The sequence below is a fragment of the Leucoraja erinacea genome, chromosome 22 (genome assembly GCF_028641065.1).
Source record: "Leucoraja erinacea ecotype New England chromosome 22, Leri_hhj_1, whole genome shotgun sequence".
NCBI classification, from domain to species: Eukaryota; Metazoa; Chordata; class Chondrichthyes; order Rajiformes; family Rajidae; genus Leucoraja; species Leucoraja erinaceus.
The window spans coordinates 32618371-32631460 of NC_073398.1; the positions used below are offsets into that span (position 1 = coordinate 32618371).

The following is a 13090-nucleotide window of genomic DNA, read 5'->3' on the forward strand; positions in this document are numbered from 1 at the left end:
GGTTGGGTGTACACAAAAATGCTGGAGAAACTCAGCGGATGCAGCAGCATCTATGGAGCGAAGGAAATAGGCGACGTTTCGGGGCGAAACCCTTCTTCAGACTGATAGGGGGTGGCGGGGAGAAGCTGTGGCTAGTGTGGTTGGGTTTAGTTTAGAGATACAGCGCGGAAATAGGCGCTTCGCCCCACTAAGTGCGCGCCGACCAGCAACTACCCCGTTCACTGGCATTGTCCTACACGCACTAGGGGCAATTTACCAATTTTACCGAAGCCAATTAACCTAATAACTGGTACATCTTTGGAGTACTGTGAGGAAACCGGAGCACCCGGAGAAAACCCACGTGGTCACCGGGTGAACGTGCAAACTCCGTACACACGGCACAACACCCGAGGTCAGGATGGAACCTGGGTCTCTGGCGCTGTGAGGCAGTAACTCTACCGCTGCGCTGGGCCGCCCCTTGAACAAGTGTATGTCCATGCCTGGGGGAGGTGTGTTGCAGTCAGCTCACCAAGACCGGGCCCAGTACCACAGGGCGACCAACAGCGATACAAACCATATCATTTAATCCATGACGTCAGAAACCTCTCAGAGCTCGGGACATTCAATCAGCTCCGAACCTGAAGTGTGCACCTTGTTTCCATGCATAATTTATACAATAAACCTCAGGCATGCCTAATGCATCCAGCGGGCATTTCCGTTCAATTTATATACAGTGTGAAAGAACACTGAAAACTCTTTAAACACTCTCCAAGGTTCTGGATTTGAAACAGCCCCAGCCAAAACGCCCCACAAAGACCAGAATTACTCATTGCCCTATCTACGTGAAGCAGCACTCTAACCAATTTTACAGAGTATTTCAGGGCCTGTCTGAAGAAAAAAGGTGGTGATTTACACAGGGGAAACTTCTTTCCTTCTCCATAGCCTTCATTCATATATCTGTAGCTTGAAGAGCTGTCCCACTGTACGAGCTAATTCAAGAGTTCTCCCGAGTTTCCCCTGATTCGAACTCGGAGAATTACGGTAATGGGCGCTCGTCGGTACTCAAGACTCTCGTGGACATTTTTCAACGTGTTCAAAAATCTTCACGAGTCTTCCCGAGCTTACCGCGTTTCCCGAGTACCCGCCGTTAGCGTTACGAGCCGCTAAGAGACGTCCCCGAGCTCCGACGTACCTGATACATACATTCTACGTGTTACCACGAGTTTTTTTTTTTTTTAAACTCGGGAGAGCTCTTGGGTGAACTCGTACAGTGGGACAGGCCCTTAAGTGATATAACATAGAAGAAGTTTACAGGTGATCGCTGGTCGCTGTGGACTCGGTGGGCTGAAGGACCGGTTTCAACGCTGTATCTCTAAACTAAACTGGAGGCTAAAGAAAGGACCCGGCCTGAAGATGGGCTCCATTCCACGCTGCATCTGAAAATGAAACTAAACATTGGAAACCCTTGGACTATCTTAAATTGGACGTTACTGGACTTATTCCCTTTACCCTGTCCCTGTACACTGTTAACGGCTCGATTATAATCATGTACAGTCCGCTGACTGATTAGCACGCATCAGAAAGCCTTTCACTGAATCTTGGTAAACGTGACAGTAGACTAAACTTAATTAAACTAAGGTACACAAAAAAGCTGGAGAAACTCAGCAGGTGCAGCAGCATCTATGGAGCGAAGGAAATAGGCAACGTTTCGGGCCGAAACCCTTCTTCAGACTAAATTCAGACTTTAATTAAACAAAACTTGACTTTGGTTTAGTTTAGTTTAGAGATACAGCGTGGAAACGGGCTCTTCGGCCCACCGAGTCCGCGCCGACCAGCGATCCCCGCACATTAACACTATCCTACACACGCTAGGGGCAACTTACAATTTTACCGAGCAAATTAACCTATAGACCTGTACGTCTTTGGAGTGTGGGGAGAAACCGGAGCACTTGCAGAAAACCCACGCAGGTCACGGGGAAAACGTACGAACTCTGTACAGAATAACACCCGTAGTCAGGATCGAAGCCGTGTCTCTGGCGCTGTGAGGCAGCAACTCTGCCGCTGCGCCACTGTGCGGCCCTGAAGGCTGAAGGAGGGTCCCAACCTGAAACGTCGCCTGTCCATCCCCTCCACACAGATGCCGCCTGACCCGCTGGGTTCATGGGAGGTTGGTCTTGGAGGGGAGGATGCTCTTCAAACTGCGGAGCATCCTGGACAATACAGCTCACACCCCCTCCATGGTCAACCTGAGGAACACCTTCAGCAACAGACTGGTTCCACCAAGTCTTAGAATAAAGGGGAGGTCATTTAAGACTGGGAGAGAAAAAACTTTTTCACCCAGAGAGTTGTGAATTTATGGGATTCCCTGCCACAGAGGGCAGTGGAGGCCAAGTCACTGGATGGATTTAAGAGACAGTTAGATAGAGCTCTAGGGGCTAGTGGAGTCAAGGGATATGGGGAGAAGGCAGGAACGGGGCACTGATTCTGGATGATCAGCCATGATGTTGTATAACGTTAGTACCTCCACCAATGTAAAGCACTTTGGCCAACGAGAGTTGTTTTTTAAATGTGCTATAGAAATAAAAGTGACTTGACTTGACATGACTTGATATTATTGAATATCGAAGGGCCGAATGGCCTACTCATGCACCAATTTTCTATGTTTCTATGTTCCATGAAACTTGTGTTTACATGACTGTGCGCAGATCAATTACCCCTCCGGGAATGAATAAAGTTTTATCGTATTGTATTGTATCGGGTTGCCCCAGATTTCTCAGTCTGTTTGTGAAAAGACTCGATGAAAGGAGTGTTTAAGAAAGAACTGCAGATGCTGGAAGAATCGAAGGTAAACACAAATGCTGGAGAAACTCAGCGGGTGAGGCAGCATCTATGGAGGTAGACAAAATTGCTGGAGAAACTCAGCAGGTATGGCAGCTTCTATGGGATCTCCCTGTGGCTCAGCACTGCAACTCCCCCTCCCATTCCGAATCCGACCTCTCTGTCCCGGGCCTCCTCCATTGCCAGAGTGAGCAACACCGTAAACTGGAGGAGCAGCACCTCATATTCCGCTTGGGCAGTCTGCACCCTAGCGACATGAACATCGACTTCTCCAATTTCCGGTAGCCCTTGCTGTCTCCTCCCCTTCTCAGCCCTCCCTCAGCCCTCTGGCTCCTCCTCTTCCTTCTTCTTCCTGCCCCCCCACCCTGAAGAAGGGTTTCGGCCCGAAACGTTGCCTATTTCCTTCGCTCCATAGATGCTGCCTCACCCGCTGAGTTTCTCCAGCATTTTTGTCTACCGTCGATAAGACGGCTGGGTTTTCAGCCAGAAATTGTGCTCTTGGGCAAAGTTGCAGCCGCTCGTTGTCTGCAGCTTGGCCATGAGTCCTATGCTAATAGCTAATTAAAAGCCCATCTAAATTCAGCGCCCGCCCTGCATCTCCAGTTATCAGGACTGAGCCTGATGATACAGAACTATTAACCACAGTCCTTGTATCCCAAGCTGCTGTATTTGCTCTTGTCTTCCCTCATAAAGGCTTTCAGTCAAGGACCCAATTAAGATAATGTTTTACAACAGAGGGAACAATGTGAGCTACTTTCCATTTTTTTTGGTGTGTGTGTGTGTGTGTGTGTGCGCGGAAATGCGACAGCACTGCAGTGAGACGCAATTATTTCCTCAGAAAGAAAAATAAAAAGGACCCATTAAATTGAGAGTTGGATGAAAATCTACGCTGAATAGATAAGCAGGCAACTGAACCATCCTGACAAAACCGCAGTTTGGAGCAGCCCAGTGGTGCAGCGGTAGAGCTGCTGCCTTACAGCACCAGAGACCCGGGTTCAATCCTGATTTGTCAGCACACTGCTTGTCCGTAGGGAGTTTGTACGTTCTCCCCGTGGGATTTCTCCGAGATCTTTGGTTTCCTCCCACATTCCAAAGGCATGCAGGTTTATAGGTTAATTAGACAATAGACAATAGACAATAGGTGCAGGAGTAGGCCATTCGGCTCTTCGAGCCAGCACCGCCATTCAATGTGATCATGGCTGATCATCCCCAATCAGTACCCCATTCCTGCCTTCTCCCCATATCCCCTGACTGCGCTATTTTTAAGAGCCCTATCTAGCTCTCTCTTGAACCGGCCTCCACTGCCCTCTGAGGCAGAGAATTCCACAGACTCACAACTCTCTGTGAGAAAAAGTGTTTCCTCGTCTCCGTTCTAAATGACTTACCCCTTATTCTTAAACTGTGTGTTGCCCCTGGTTCTGGGCTTCCCCCAACATCGGGAACATGTTTCCTGCCTCTAACGTGTCCAAGCCCTTAACAATCTTATATGTTTCAATGAGATCCCCTCTCATCCTTCTAAACTCCAGAGTGTACAAGCCCAGCTGCTCCATTTTCTCAGCATATGGCAGTCCCGCCATCCCGGGAATTAACCTTGTAAACCTACGCTGCACTCCCTCAATAGCAAGAATGTCCTTCCTCAAATTAGGGGACCAAAACTGCACACAATGCTCCAGGTGTGGTCTCACTAGGGCTCTGTACAACTGCAGAAGGACCTCTTTGCTCCTATATTCGATTCCTCTTGTTATAAAGGCCAACATGCCATTTGCTTTCTTCACTGCCTGCTGTACCTGCATGCTTACTTTCATAGACTGATGTACAAGGACCCCCAGATCTGGTTGTACTTCCCCTTTTCCCAACTTGACACCATTTAGATAGTAATCTGATAGTAATTGGCTTGGAGCAATTGTCCCGTCAGATTCAGATTCAGATTAAATTTTAATTGTCATTGTCCTAGTGTGTGTGTGTGTGTAGGGTGGTGATAATGTGCGGGGATCGCTGGTCGGTGCGGACTCAGTATCTGCGCTGTATCTCTAAACTAAACTCAATTTAACTAAACTCGAGAGCAGTCCTCAGCGACTGTCTACCTTACTGGAGACCCTCAGACTATCTTTGATCGGACTTCACTGAACTTTATCGTGCACAAAAATATTATCCACGTCATTCCCTTTATCATGTATCTGCACACTGGTTGGCTCAATTGTAATCAAGTATAATCTTTCCATTGACTGGTTAGCACTTCAAAAGTCTGATGAAGGGTCTCGGCCCGAAACGTCATCTATTCCTTTTCTCCAGAGATGCAGCCTTTCCCGCTGAGTGTCCATCTTTGGAGTAAACCAGCATCTGTAATGCCTTTTTGCACAACTTTTCACTGCACCTCGGTACACGTGACAATAAACGAAACTCAAAACTCATTGCATTTCTGAGCCCATAGCGGTATCAAGCAAACAGCTCTGTCTCGTTGGCATATAATTGAATTCCTTGAGTTTAAATAATCATATCATTTTCAAAAAGTTGCATTTTCAAATTAAAGTGTGGGAAGTAAGGCATATTTTTGCCACTAAGTTATTTTTTTGGTTATTAAGATCAGTCATTACATGAATCAGAAACAATGGGCTCTGCGTAAAAGAGTTGGCAAAATTCTTAAAGACAAAGTATGTTTACAAGCAGAACATGAAGTGTTGGAGGAACTCAGTGGGTCGGGCGATATCTGGGCGAGGGCATGGACAGACAACGTTTCATAAGTGATAGGAACAGAATTAGGCCATTCGGCCCATCAAGTTACTCTGCGTTTCAATCATGGCTGATCTATCTCTCCCTCTCAACCCCATTCTCCTGCCTTCTCCCCAGAACCCCTGACACCCGTACAAATGAAGAATCTCTCATTCTCTGCCTTAAAGATATCCATTGACTTTGCCTCCACAGCCGTCAGTGGCAAAGAATTCCACAGATTGCCTGACTAAAGAAATTCCTCCTCATCTCCTTTTTATTCTGAGCCTGTGGCCTCTGGATCAGACATGGTTGAATGACGGAGTAGACTCGATGGGCCGAATGGCCCAATTATCCTCCTATAACTTGTGAATGTTGCCTGTCAATGTCCTTCAGATATGTTGCCCTGCCCGCTGAGTTCCTCCAGCACTTTGTAGTTCGACACATAGACTGGCGTATCCAGCTTTTGCTAATGTAGTTATACCGCCCCTTAATGAATGCCTGTGGCCTTGAATAATCTCCCATTAAATCCACTATGTTGTACCCCCGCTTTCAAAATTTCTCTCATCATTGATATTAGGCTAAGTGGCCTAGATTTATCAGACTCAAGCTTTCTTCCCTTTTGAAAAAAGGAAACTCATTTACATTTGGTATCCTCCAGTGCACAGGCACTTCTCCAATCTTAATGGAGCTCTGGAAAGTATTAGCCGAAACATATTAATCTTCCCCTTTCATTCCTTAAGCATTTTAGAAAGTATCTTATCTAGTCCCGGAGCTCTGTGGATATTTAATCCTTTTAGTTTTTGCATAAAACATTACTCGCTAACACCTGCAAGGGCCATGAATCAAATGAACACTGGAACAGACTGACAAAAAATAACCCAGTCCATTCAGTTCACCTTCTGTAATACTGGGAGAGCCACAAGACACAACAATTGTCATTTGCGCCTCATTTTGCAGTCTCGATTTACTGCTGACTTATTCACCGGGCAATGTTAACCACCGTAAGCTTTGACGATCAGAGATGCAAAGTTCTTTGTTTTTCTTAACACAAGGCGCGTAATGTGTAACGCAGTGGAGACCTCATCTGTATCACGCAATAATAATGTGTTGCAGTAGAGGTAAGGGCCTGTCCCAGCAGCGAGCACGACACGACCAAACGTGGTGGCTTGAGGCGTACGGCCTCGCGGGGCCGGTCCCACCTCCAACCGCGGAGACGTCTGGAGCTGGTCCCGACATCATACTCACCAATCAGCTGGGCAGGAGGCGGGCCGACTGAATTTGGACGTCGCACGGCGTCTGGCGGTTACGTCATCACGCAACGGCACGCCGGGCGGTGACGTCATCGCGCAATGCCACGCGCTATCCGTACGCCGTCAAAATGCTGCCTACGGTGTCCAGACGCTGCGTATGGCGTTGAGACGCTGCGTACGGCCTCAATGCGGCTACGGGCCGACAAGCCGTTGCCGCGCGGGATTTTTGGACAGTGTCAGTAGAAAGTTTTGATGGGATAGAGAGAGAGATGTTTCTACTCAATGGGAACTCCACATCGAAGGGGCCATTCACGTGAGATTGTCCTGCAATCCAACGTTGTCCAACATGCAAAAATCAGGAGAAAACTAATGAAAAAGGATGTTGGGGGGAAAAAAACTGGGGAAATCGGAAAGAAAAACTGTTTCCATGTACATCCCTGCAGCCTTTCAAGACTTTGTCTGTCAATTTCACCTCAGGAGGCCATTGAAATTGACAAAAAAAAAACACAGCTATTCACACTTGCAAAATGTTGCTCAATTAAGCCACGCAACACACAGCCTTTAGTATTTCTCAATTGCAGTCAGAAACAAAAACTTATAGCTATTAAAAAAAGTTTTGCATTTGTGAAAGCCGGCAGGAAAAATAACATTATTATTACAAATCTAGACCTTAATCTCCCTTTTCCCGCAGCCTCAAATGATTTTATAATGCAATTTTCAATAAGGTAAGTTCTTAGGAACTGTTTTAGATTAGAACTAGCTGCACTGCTGCAGAATGGTTTCCAGAAGATCGCGAATAATTAAATAAAATCATACTAATTTTTGATTTAAAAAAAAATATGGCCCAAAATAGGCAAAGGTAGATTAAGAAGGAACTGCAGGTGCTGGAAAATCGAAGGTAAGACAAAAATGCTGGAGAAACTCAGCGGGTGCAGCAGCATCTATGGAGCGAAGGAAATAGGCGACGATTCTATATTCTGTTGTGCTGAAACAAAGCAAGAATTTCAATGTCCTATCTGGGACACGTGACAATAAACTCTCTTGAATCTTGAATCTTAAGTTCATAAGCGGTAGGCGTAGAATTAGGCCATTCAGCCCATTGTCAAATCCACCATTGATCAATATAACCATATAACAATTTACAGCACGGAAACAGGCCATCTCGACCCTTCTAGTCCGTGCCGAACACGTATTCTCCCCTAGTCCCATATACCTGCGCTCAGACCATAACCCTCCATTCCCTTCACATCCATATAACTATCCAATTTATTTTTAAATGATAAAAACGAACCTGCCTCCACCACCTTCACTGGAAGCTCATTCCACACAGCTACCACTCTCTGAGTAAAGAACTTCCCCCTCATGTTACCTCTAAACTTCTGTCCCTTAATTCTCAAGTCATGTCCTCTTGTTTGAATCTTCCCTATTCTCAGTGGGAAAAGCTTTTCCACATCAACTCTGTCTATCCCTCTCATCATTTTAAAAACCTCTATCAAGTCCCCCCTTAACCTTCTGCGCTCCAAAGAATAAAGCCCTAACTTGTTCAACCTTTCTCTGTAACTTAGTTGCTGAAACCCAGGCAACATTCTAGTAAATGACCTCTCCCTCCTAACCCCATTCTCCTGCCTTCTCCCCATTACCCCTGACACCCGTACTAATCAAGAATCTATCTATCTCTGCCTTAAAAATATCCACTGACTTGGCCTCCACACCCGTCTGTGGCAATGAATTCCACAGATTCACCACCCTCTGACCGAAGAAATTCCTCCAGGTAGTTTCATCAGGCACGATAATCCAAAAGCAAAATGTTTCGTACTTCCTAGCACTGGCAGTAAGGTGGAAAATATCGGATATTTTAAGTTGGTGGGTAGATATTTGTGGAGACAGACACAGGATTGATTTTCGGGTCAATGACCTTCCGTCACTAGTTGCTCTGAGTATTTATAGCATTTTCCATTAATATTTCACCCCCAAAGAATATGACGAGACAACAAGAGGTCAAAATGTCACTCTGGCCCAATAATTATGGCTGATCCTTCTTGTTGTGTTCATCTTCCATTGGTCAAACCATCTCCTACAAAGCCTTCCAATTTTTAGCAGGAATTTTTAACATATGTGATAGGAACAGAATTAGGCCATTCGGCCCGTCAAGTCTACTCCACTCTCTGATCCATCTCTCCCTCCTAACCCCATTGTCCTGCCTTCTCCCCATAACCCCTGACACCAGTACTAGTCAACAGGTCCTCTTAACAACGGGTTCATGTGGAATTGTATATGCAATAGACAGCAAAGTCTTAATAAAGCATGGCACAAAAAGCTGGAGTAATTCAGCGGATCAGACAGCATCTCTGGAGAGAAGGAATAGGTGACGTTTTGGGTCGAGACTGAGGGTCTTCTTCAGACTGAGAGTCAGGGGAGTCGGAGAGTCCTCAGGCTGATTAACAAAAGCTTTTCATTGTACACGTGACAATAATTAGACTAAGTTAAACCCGCTGAGTTACTCCAGCTTTTTGTGTCTGTCTTCGGTTTAAACCAGCATCTGCAGTTTACTCCCCAGGGTTATGAACATTGACTTCTCTAACTTCAGATAGCCCTTGCTTTCTCTCTCCATCCCCTTCCCCTTCCCAGTTCTCCCACCAGTCTTACTGTCTCCGACTACATTCTATCTTTGTCTCGGCCCCCTTCCCTGGCATCAGTCTGAAGAAGGGTCTCGACCCAAAACGTCACCATTCCTTCTCTCCAGAGATGCTGCCTCACCCGCTGAGTTACTCCAGCATTTTGTGTCTACCTGCAGCTCCTTGCTACACTTAACTAAGTATTGTTCGATTCACCTCCACCTCAAGGAGGGCATTGGACATTGTTTCAGGAACTGATGGGCTACGAGGCCGATAACTACATTCTGCACTCTGTATCTTCCCCTTTGTTCTATCTATTGGACACGTTTGAACTGATTGCATCTATGAGTGGTATATCTGATCTGTTTGGATAGCGTGCAAAACAAGGTTTTAATAATAATAAATCTAAACTATTCCATCTGGTACATTCGTGAAGCACCATTCCTCTAGCATAATGTCCCATAATTTCAAGAGAGAGTTAGATTTAAGGAATCAAGGGATATGGGGATAAAGCAGGAACGGGGTACTGATTTTGGATGTTCAGCCATGATCATATTGAATGGCAGTGCTGGCTCGAAGCTATTTTCCATGTTTCTACGTCCCCAACCACAGGAGCAAAAAACAATCAAAATGTAATATGAGGACACACAATATATTATTAGAATCATAATAGTAGTTTATTAGCCACGTAGGTTTTGCAACATATGAGGAATTTGATTTGCATCAAATGATATTACAACAGATGAATTAAACTCTGTTTGGTCTAAAGAAGAAAATGTAGTCTTTAAACGTTAGAGATACAGCACGGAAACAGGCCCTTCGGCCCATGAGTCCGCACAGTCCAGCGATCACCTTGTACACTAACACTATCCTATACAGAACCATCGTACAATTCTACCGAAGACAATTAGCCTACAAACCTGCACATCTTTGGAGCGTGGGAGGAAACCGGAGCACCCGGAGAAAACCCACACGGTCACGGGGAGAAGGTACAAACTCCGTACAGGCAGCACCCGTAGTCAGGATCGAACCCGGGTCACTGGCACTGTGAGGCAGCAACTCTACCTCCGCCCCTTTGGCAAATTGGGCCACAGATTTTACAGCTGAGATCTCTCGTCCCACTTGCCATTGCCTCTCTCCCGCCCGGCGTGTCCTACAGCAGAGGTTGATGAAGTTCTCCATTTGTGGCCCAGTCAGCGTTAGATGCCCTTTCAACATAACCTTCAATTTTAACTGCTCTCTCCCGTGGCGTTGGCAACCTATCACCCGGGCAGGCAATTTGTCTCAGGCTAACCCCCACCGCTATAATGCTCCGGGTCACCTTGCGATCTCCTCTCCCCCCCAACAAGACGGACCTGGCCCTGCCGCTTGCAATCAGAGACGAGCGATACTCACCGCGGGGAGGGTCTTGATATTGTGCAGCGCATTCTGAGCCTCAAGAGCCGCTTTCCTCGTGTAAAACGTGACAAAACAACACCCTGCAAAAAACGACAACAACAACAAGGCATGAGTCGAAGAAGCTGGAAATTAAAATTAAAATCATCAATAAAAAAAAACACAAGGTGCTGAAGCCATTAGGGCCAGACAGCAGATACTGTCCTGGGCAAAACAATTTGAAATTATTTAGCTCAGCCCCCTCCCCCCCTCTCCTCTGCCATTCAAATCCAGACTTCATTTGAAGCAATATCAATGTGTGCAGGGAGCAATTAGGCTCAGATGATTCATCCATTATGTCTTATTTAAATGATTAACGACTAAGTGTGATTACGTGGATTTAATATCCGGCAGCTCTGACGCTTCTCGAAGCTTGCTGCAACAAGCATATCCATGTTCACCACCAATTACCACACACAATATATTCTCTGAAGCAGGATTACAAATGAAAATATTACAATGCTCACAACATAAACCATAATAAGCATAAAAACAATAACACAAACACAGATGATAGAGTCGGAGAGGGATTCAGCGTGGAAACGGCCCAACTTGCCAACATGTCCCAGCTGCACTAGTTCTACCTGCCTGCGTTTGGCCCATATCCCGCTGAACCCTCCGATCCTTGTACCCGTCTAATGCCCCTGTCCCACTTAAGAAACCTGAACAGAAACTTCTGGAGACTTTGCGCCCCACTCAAGGTTTCTGTGCGGTTCCTGGAGGTTGCAGGTGGTTGCCGGAGGTTGCAGGTAGTGGAAGCAGGTAGAGAGACTGACAAAAACCTCGGGGAACCGCACGGAAACCTTGGGTGGGGCGCAAAGTCTCCAGAGGTTTCCGTTCAGGTTTCCTAAGTGGGACAGGGGCATAACTGTTTCTTGAACGTTGGGATAGTCCCTGCCTCAACTACCACCTCCGGCAGCTCGTTCCATACACCCACCACCCTTTATGTGAAAAAGTCCAATAAATCATTTCCCCTTCACCTTAAACCTATGTCCTCTGGTCCTCGATTTACCTACTCTGGGTAAGAGACTGTGTGAGTCCTCCCGATCTATTCCTCTGTATATGGCTCGATGCCCAATTTTATTTTGCGATGTTAAGGGAGTTTTCTTTTAATTGACAGTTTTCTTGATTTCTCAAAGCCCCAGAGACCCCGGTTCGATCCTGACTATGGGTGCTGTCTGTACAGAGTTTGCACGTTCTCCCCGCGACCTGTGTGGGTTTTCTCTAAGACCTCTGATAAGATGTACAGGTTTGTAGGTTAATTGGCTTCTGCAAATTGTAAATTGTCCCTAGTGTGTTTAGGATAGTGCCAATGTACTGGGTGATCACTGGTCGGCATGGACTTGATGGGCCGAAGGGCTTGTATCTCTGTAAGTCTAAAGAGGAAGAGTGTTAGGGGACATCAAAGGGCTGGTGTCATAGCGAGCTCTTCCCTGGACAACTAACTAACTAAGTAACTAACCAACCAACTAACTAACAAACTAACTAACCAACAACTAACTAACTAACTAACTTACCAACCAATCACACATGCACACATATGCACACACATGTACACACACATACATACACACACTTACACACATACACACATATACACACACATGCACATATGCACACATATACATGCACCCACACGCACACACATGTACACATGCAAAGGCACACACATATACACACACACACACGCACATACATATACATACACCCACATCTAAACACACACACACACACTCACACATATACACACATACATGCACGCACACACATGTACACACACACACATACATATACACACGTACATACATACACACACACGCACACACATGTGCACACATACATATACACACATACATACACGCACACACATGTACACACACATATATACACACCCTTACCTTCTGCTCTTCCCCACCCTTGCCCCTGAACCTCCCCCCTCCGCAGACCACCAGTATTGCAGATTGCCTTTTCAGTGGGTGAGACGTCATTGCCATAGCAGCGTTTAGATCAGCATCCCCACACAATTATGAAAATAATGCACATGCCCAAACTGGATAGCTGTTCTCCAGAGAGTGGAAAGGGAATGGGCCAGAGACGTTTCATAAACAGATTTGACAAACACAGTGGGAGGTCTGTGATACTTCTAATGTTTTGTAATAATGCGCAAAGCCTTTAGAGAGTTTGGACTTCTGGCAAGAACAAATTAAAAAAACAAAAAGAGCAATAATGATAAGACCAGACTAAATTACCACTGTGTTTCCGGGC

At 46.0% G+C, this 13090-nt stretch overlaps 1 protein-coding gene across 5 annotated transcripts in view; it reads right to left on the reverse strand.

The window, feature by feature from the left end:
- The window catches only part of celf2 (cugbp, Elav-like family member 2), a 559937-nt gene that overhangs the window by 103953 nt on the left and 442894 nt on the right, over positions 1–13090 (reverse strand). For all 5 annotated transcript variants that reach the window (XM_055653430.1, XM_055653427.1, XM_055653429.1 and 2 more), the window contains one exon: positions 10787–10869. In XM_055653430.1, coding sequence (XP_055509405.1) covers positions 10787–10869 — 83 coding nt within the window. The remainder of the gene's footprint in view (positions 1–10786; positions 10870–13090) is intronic.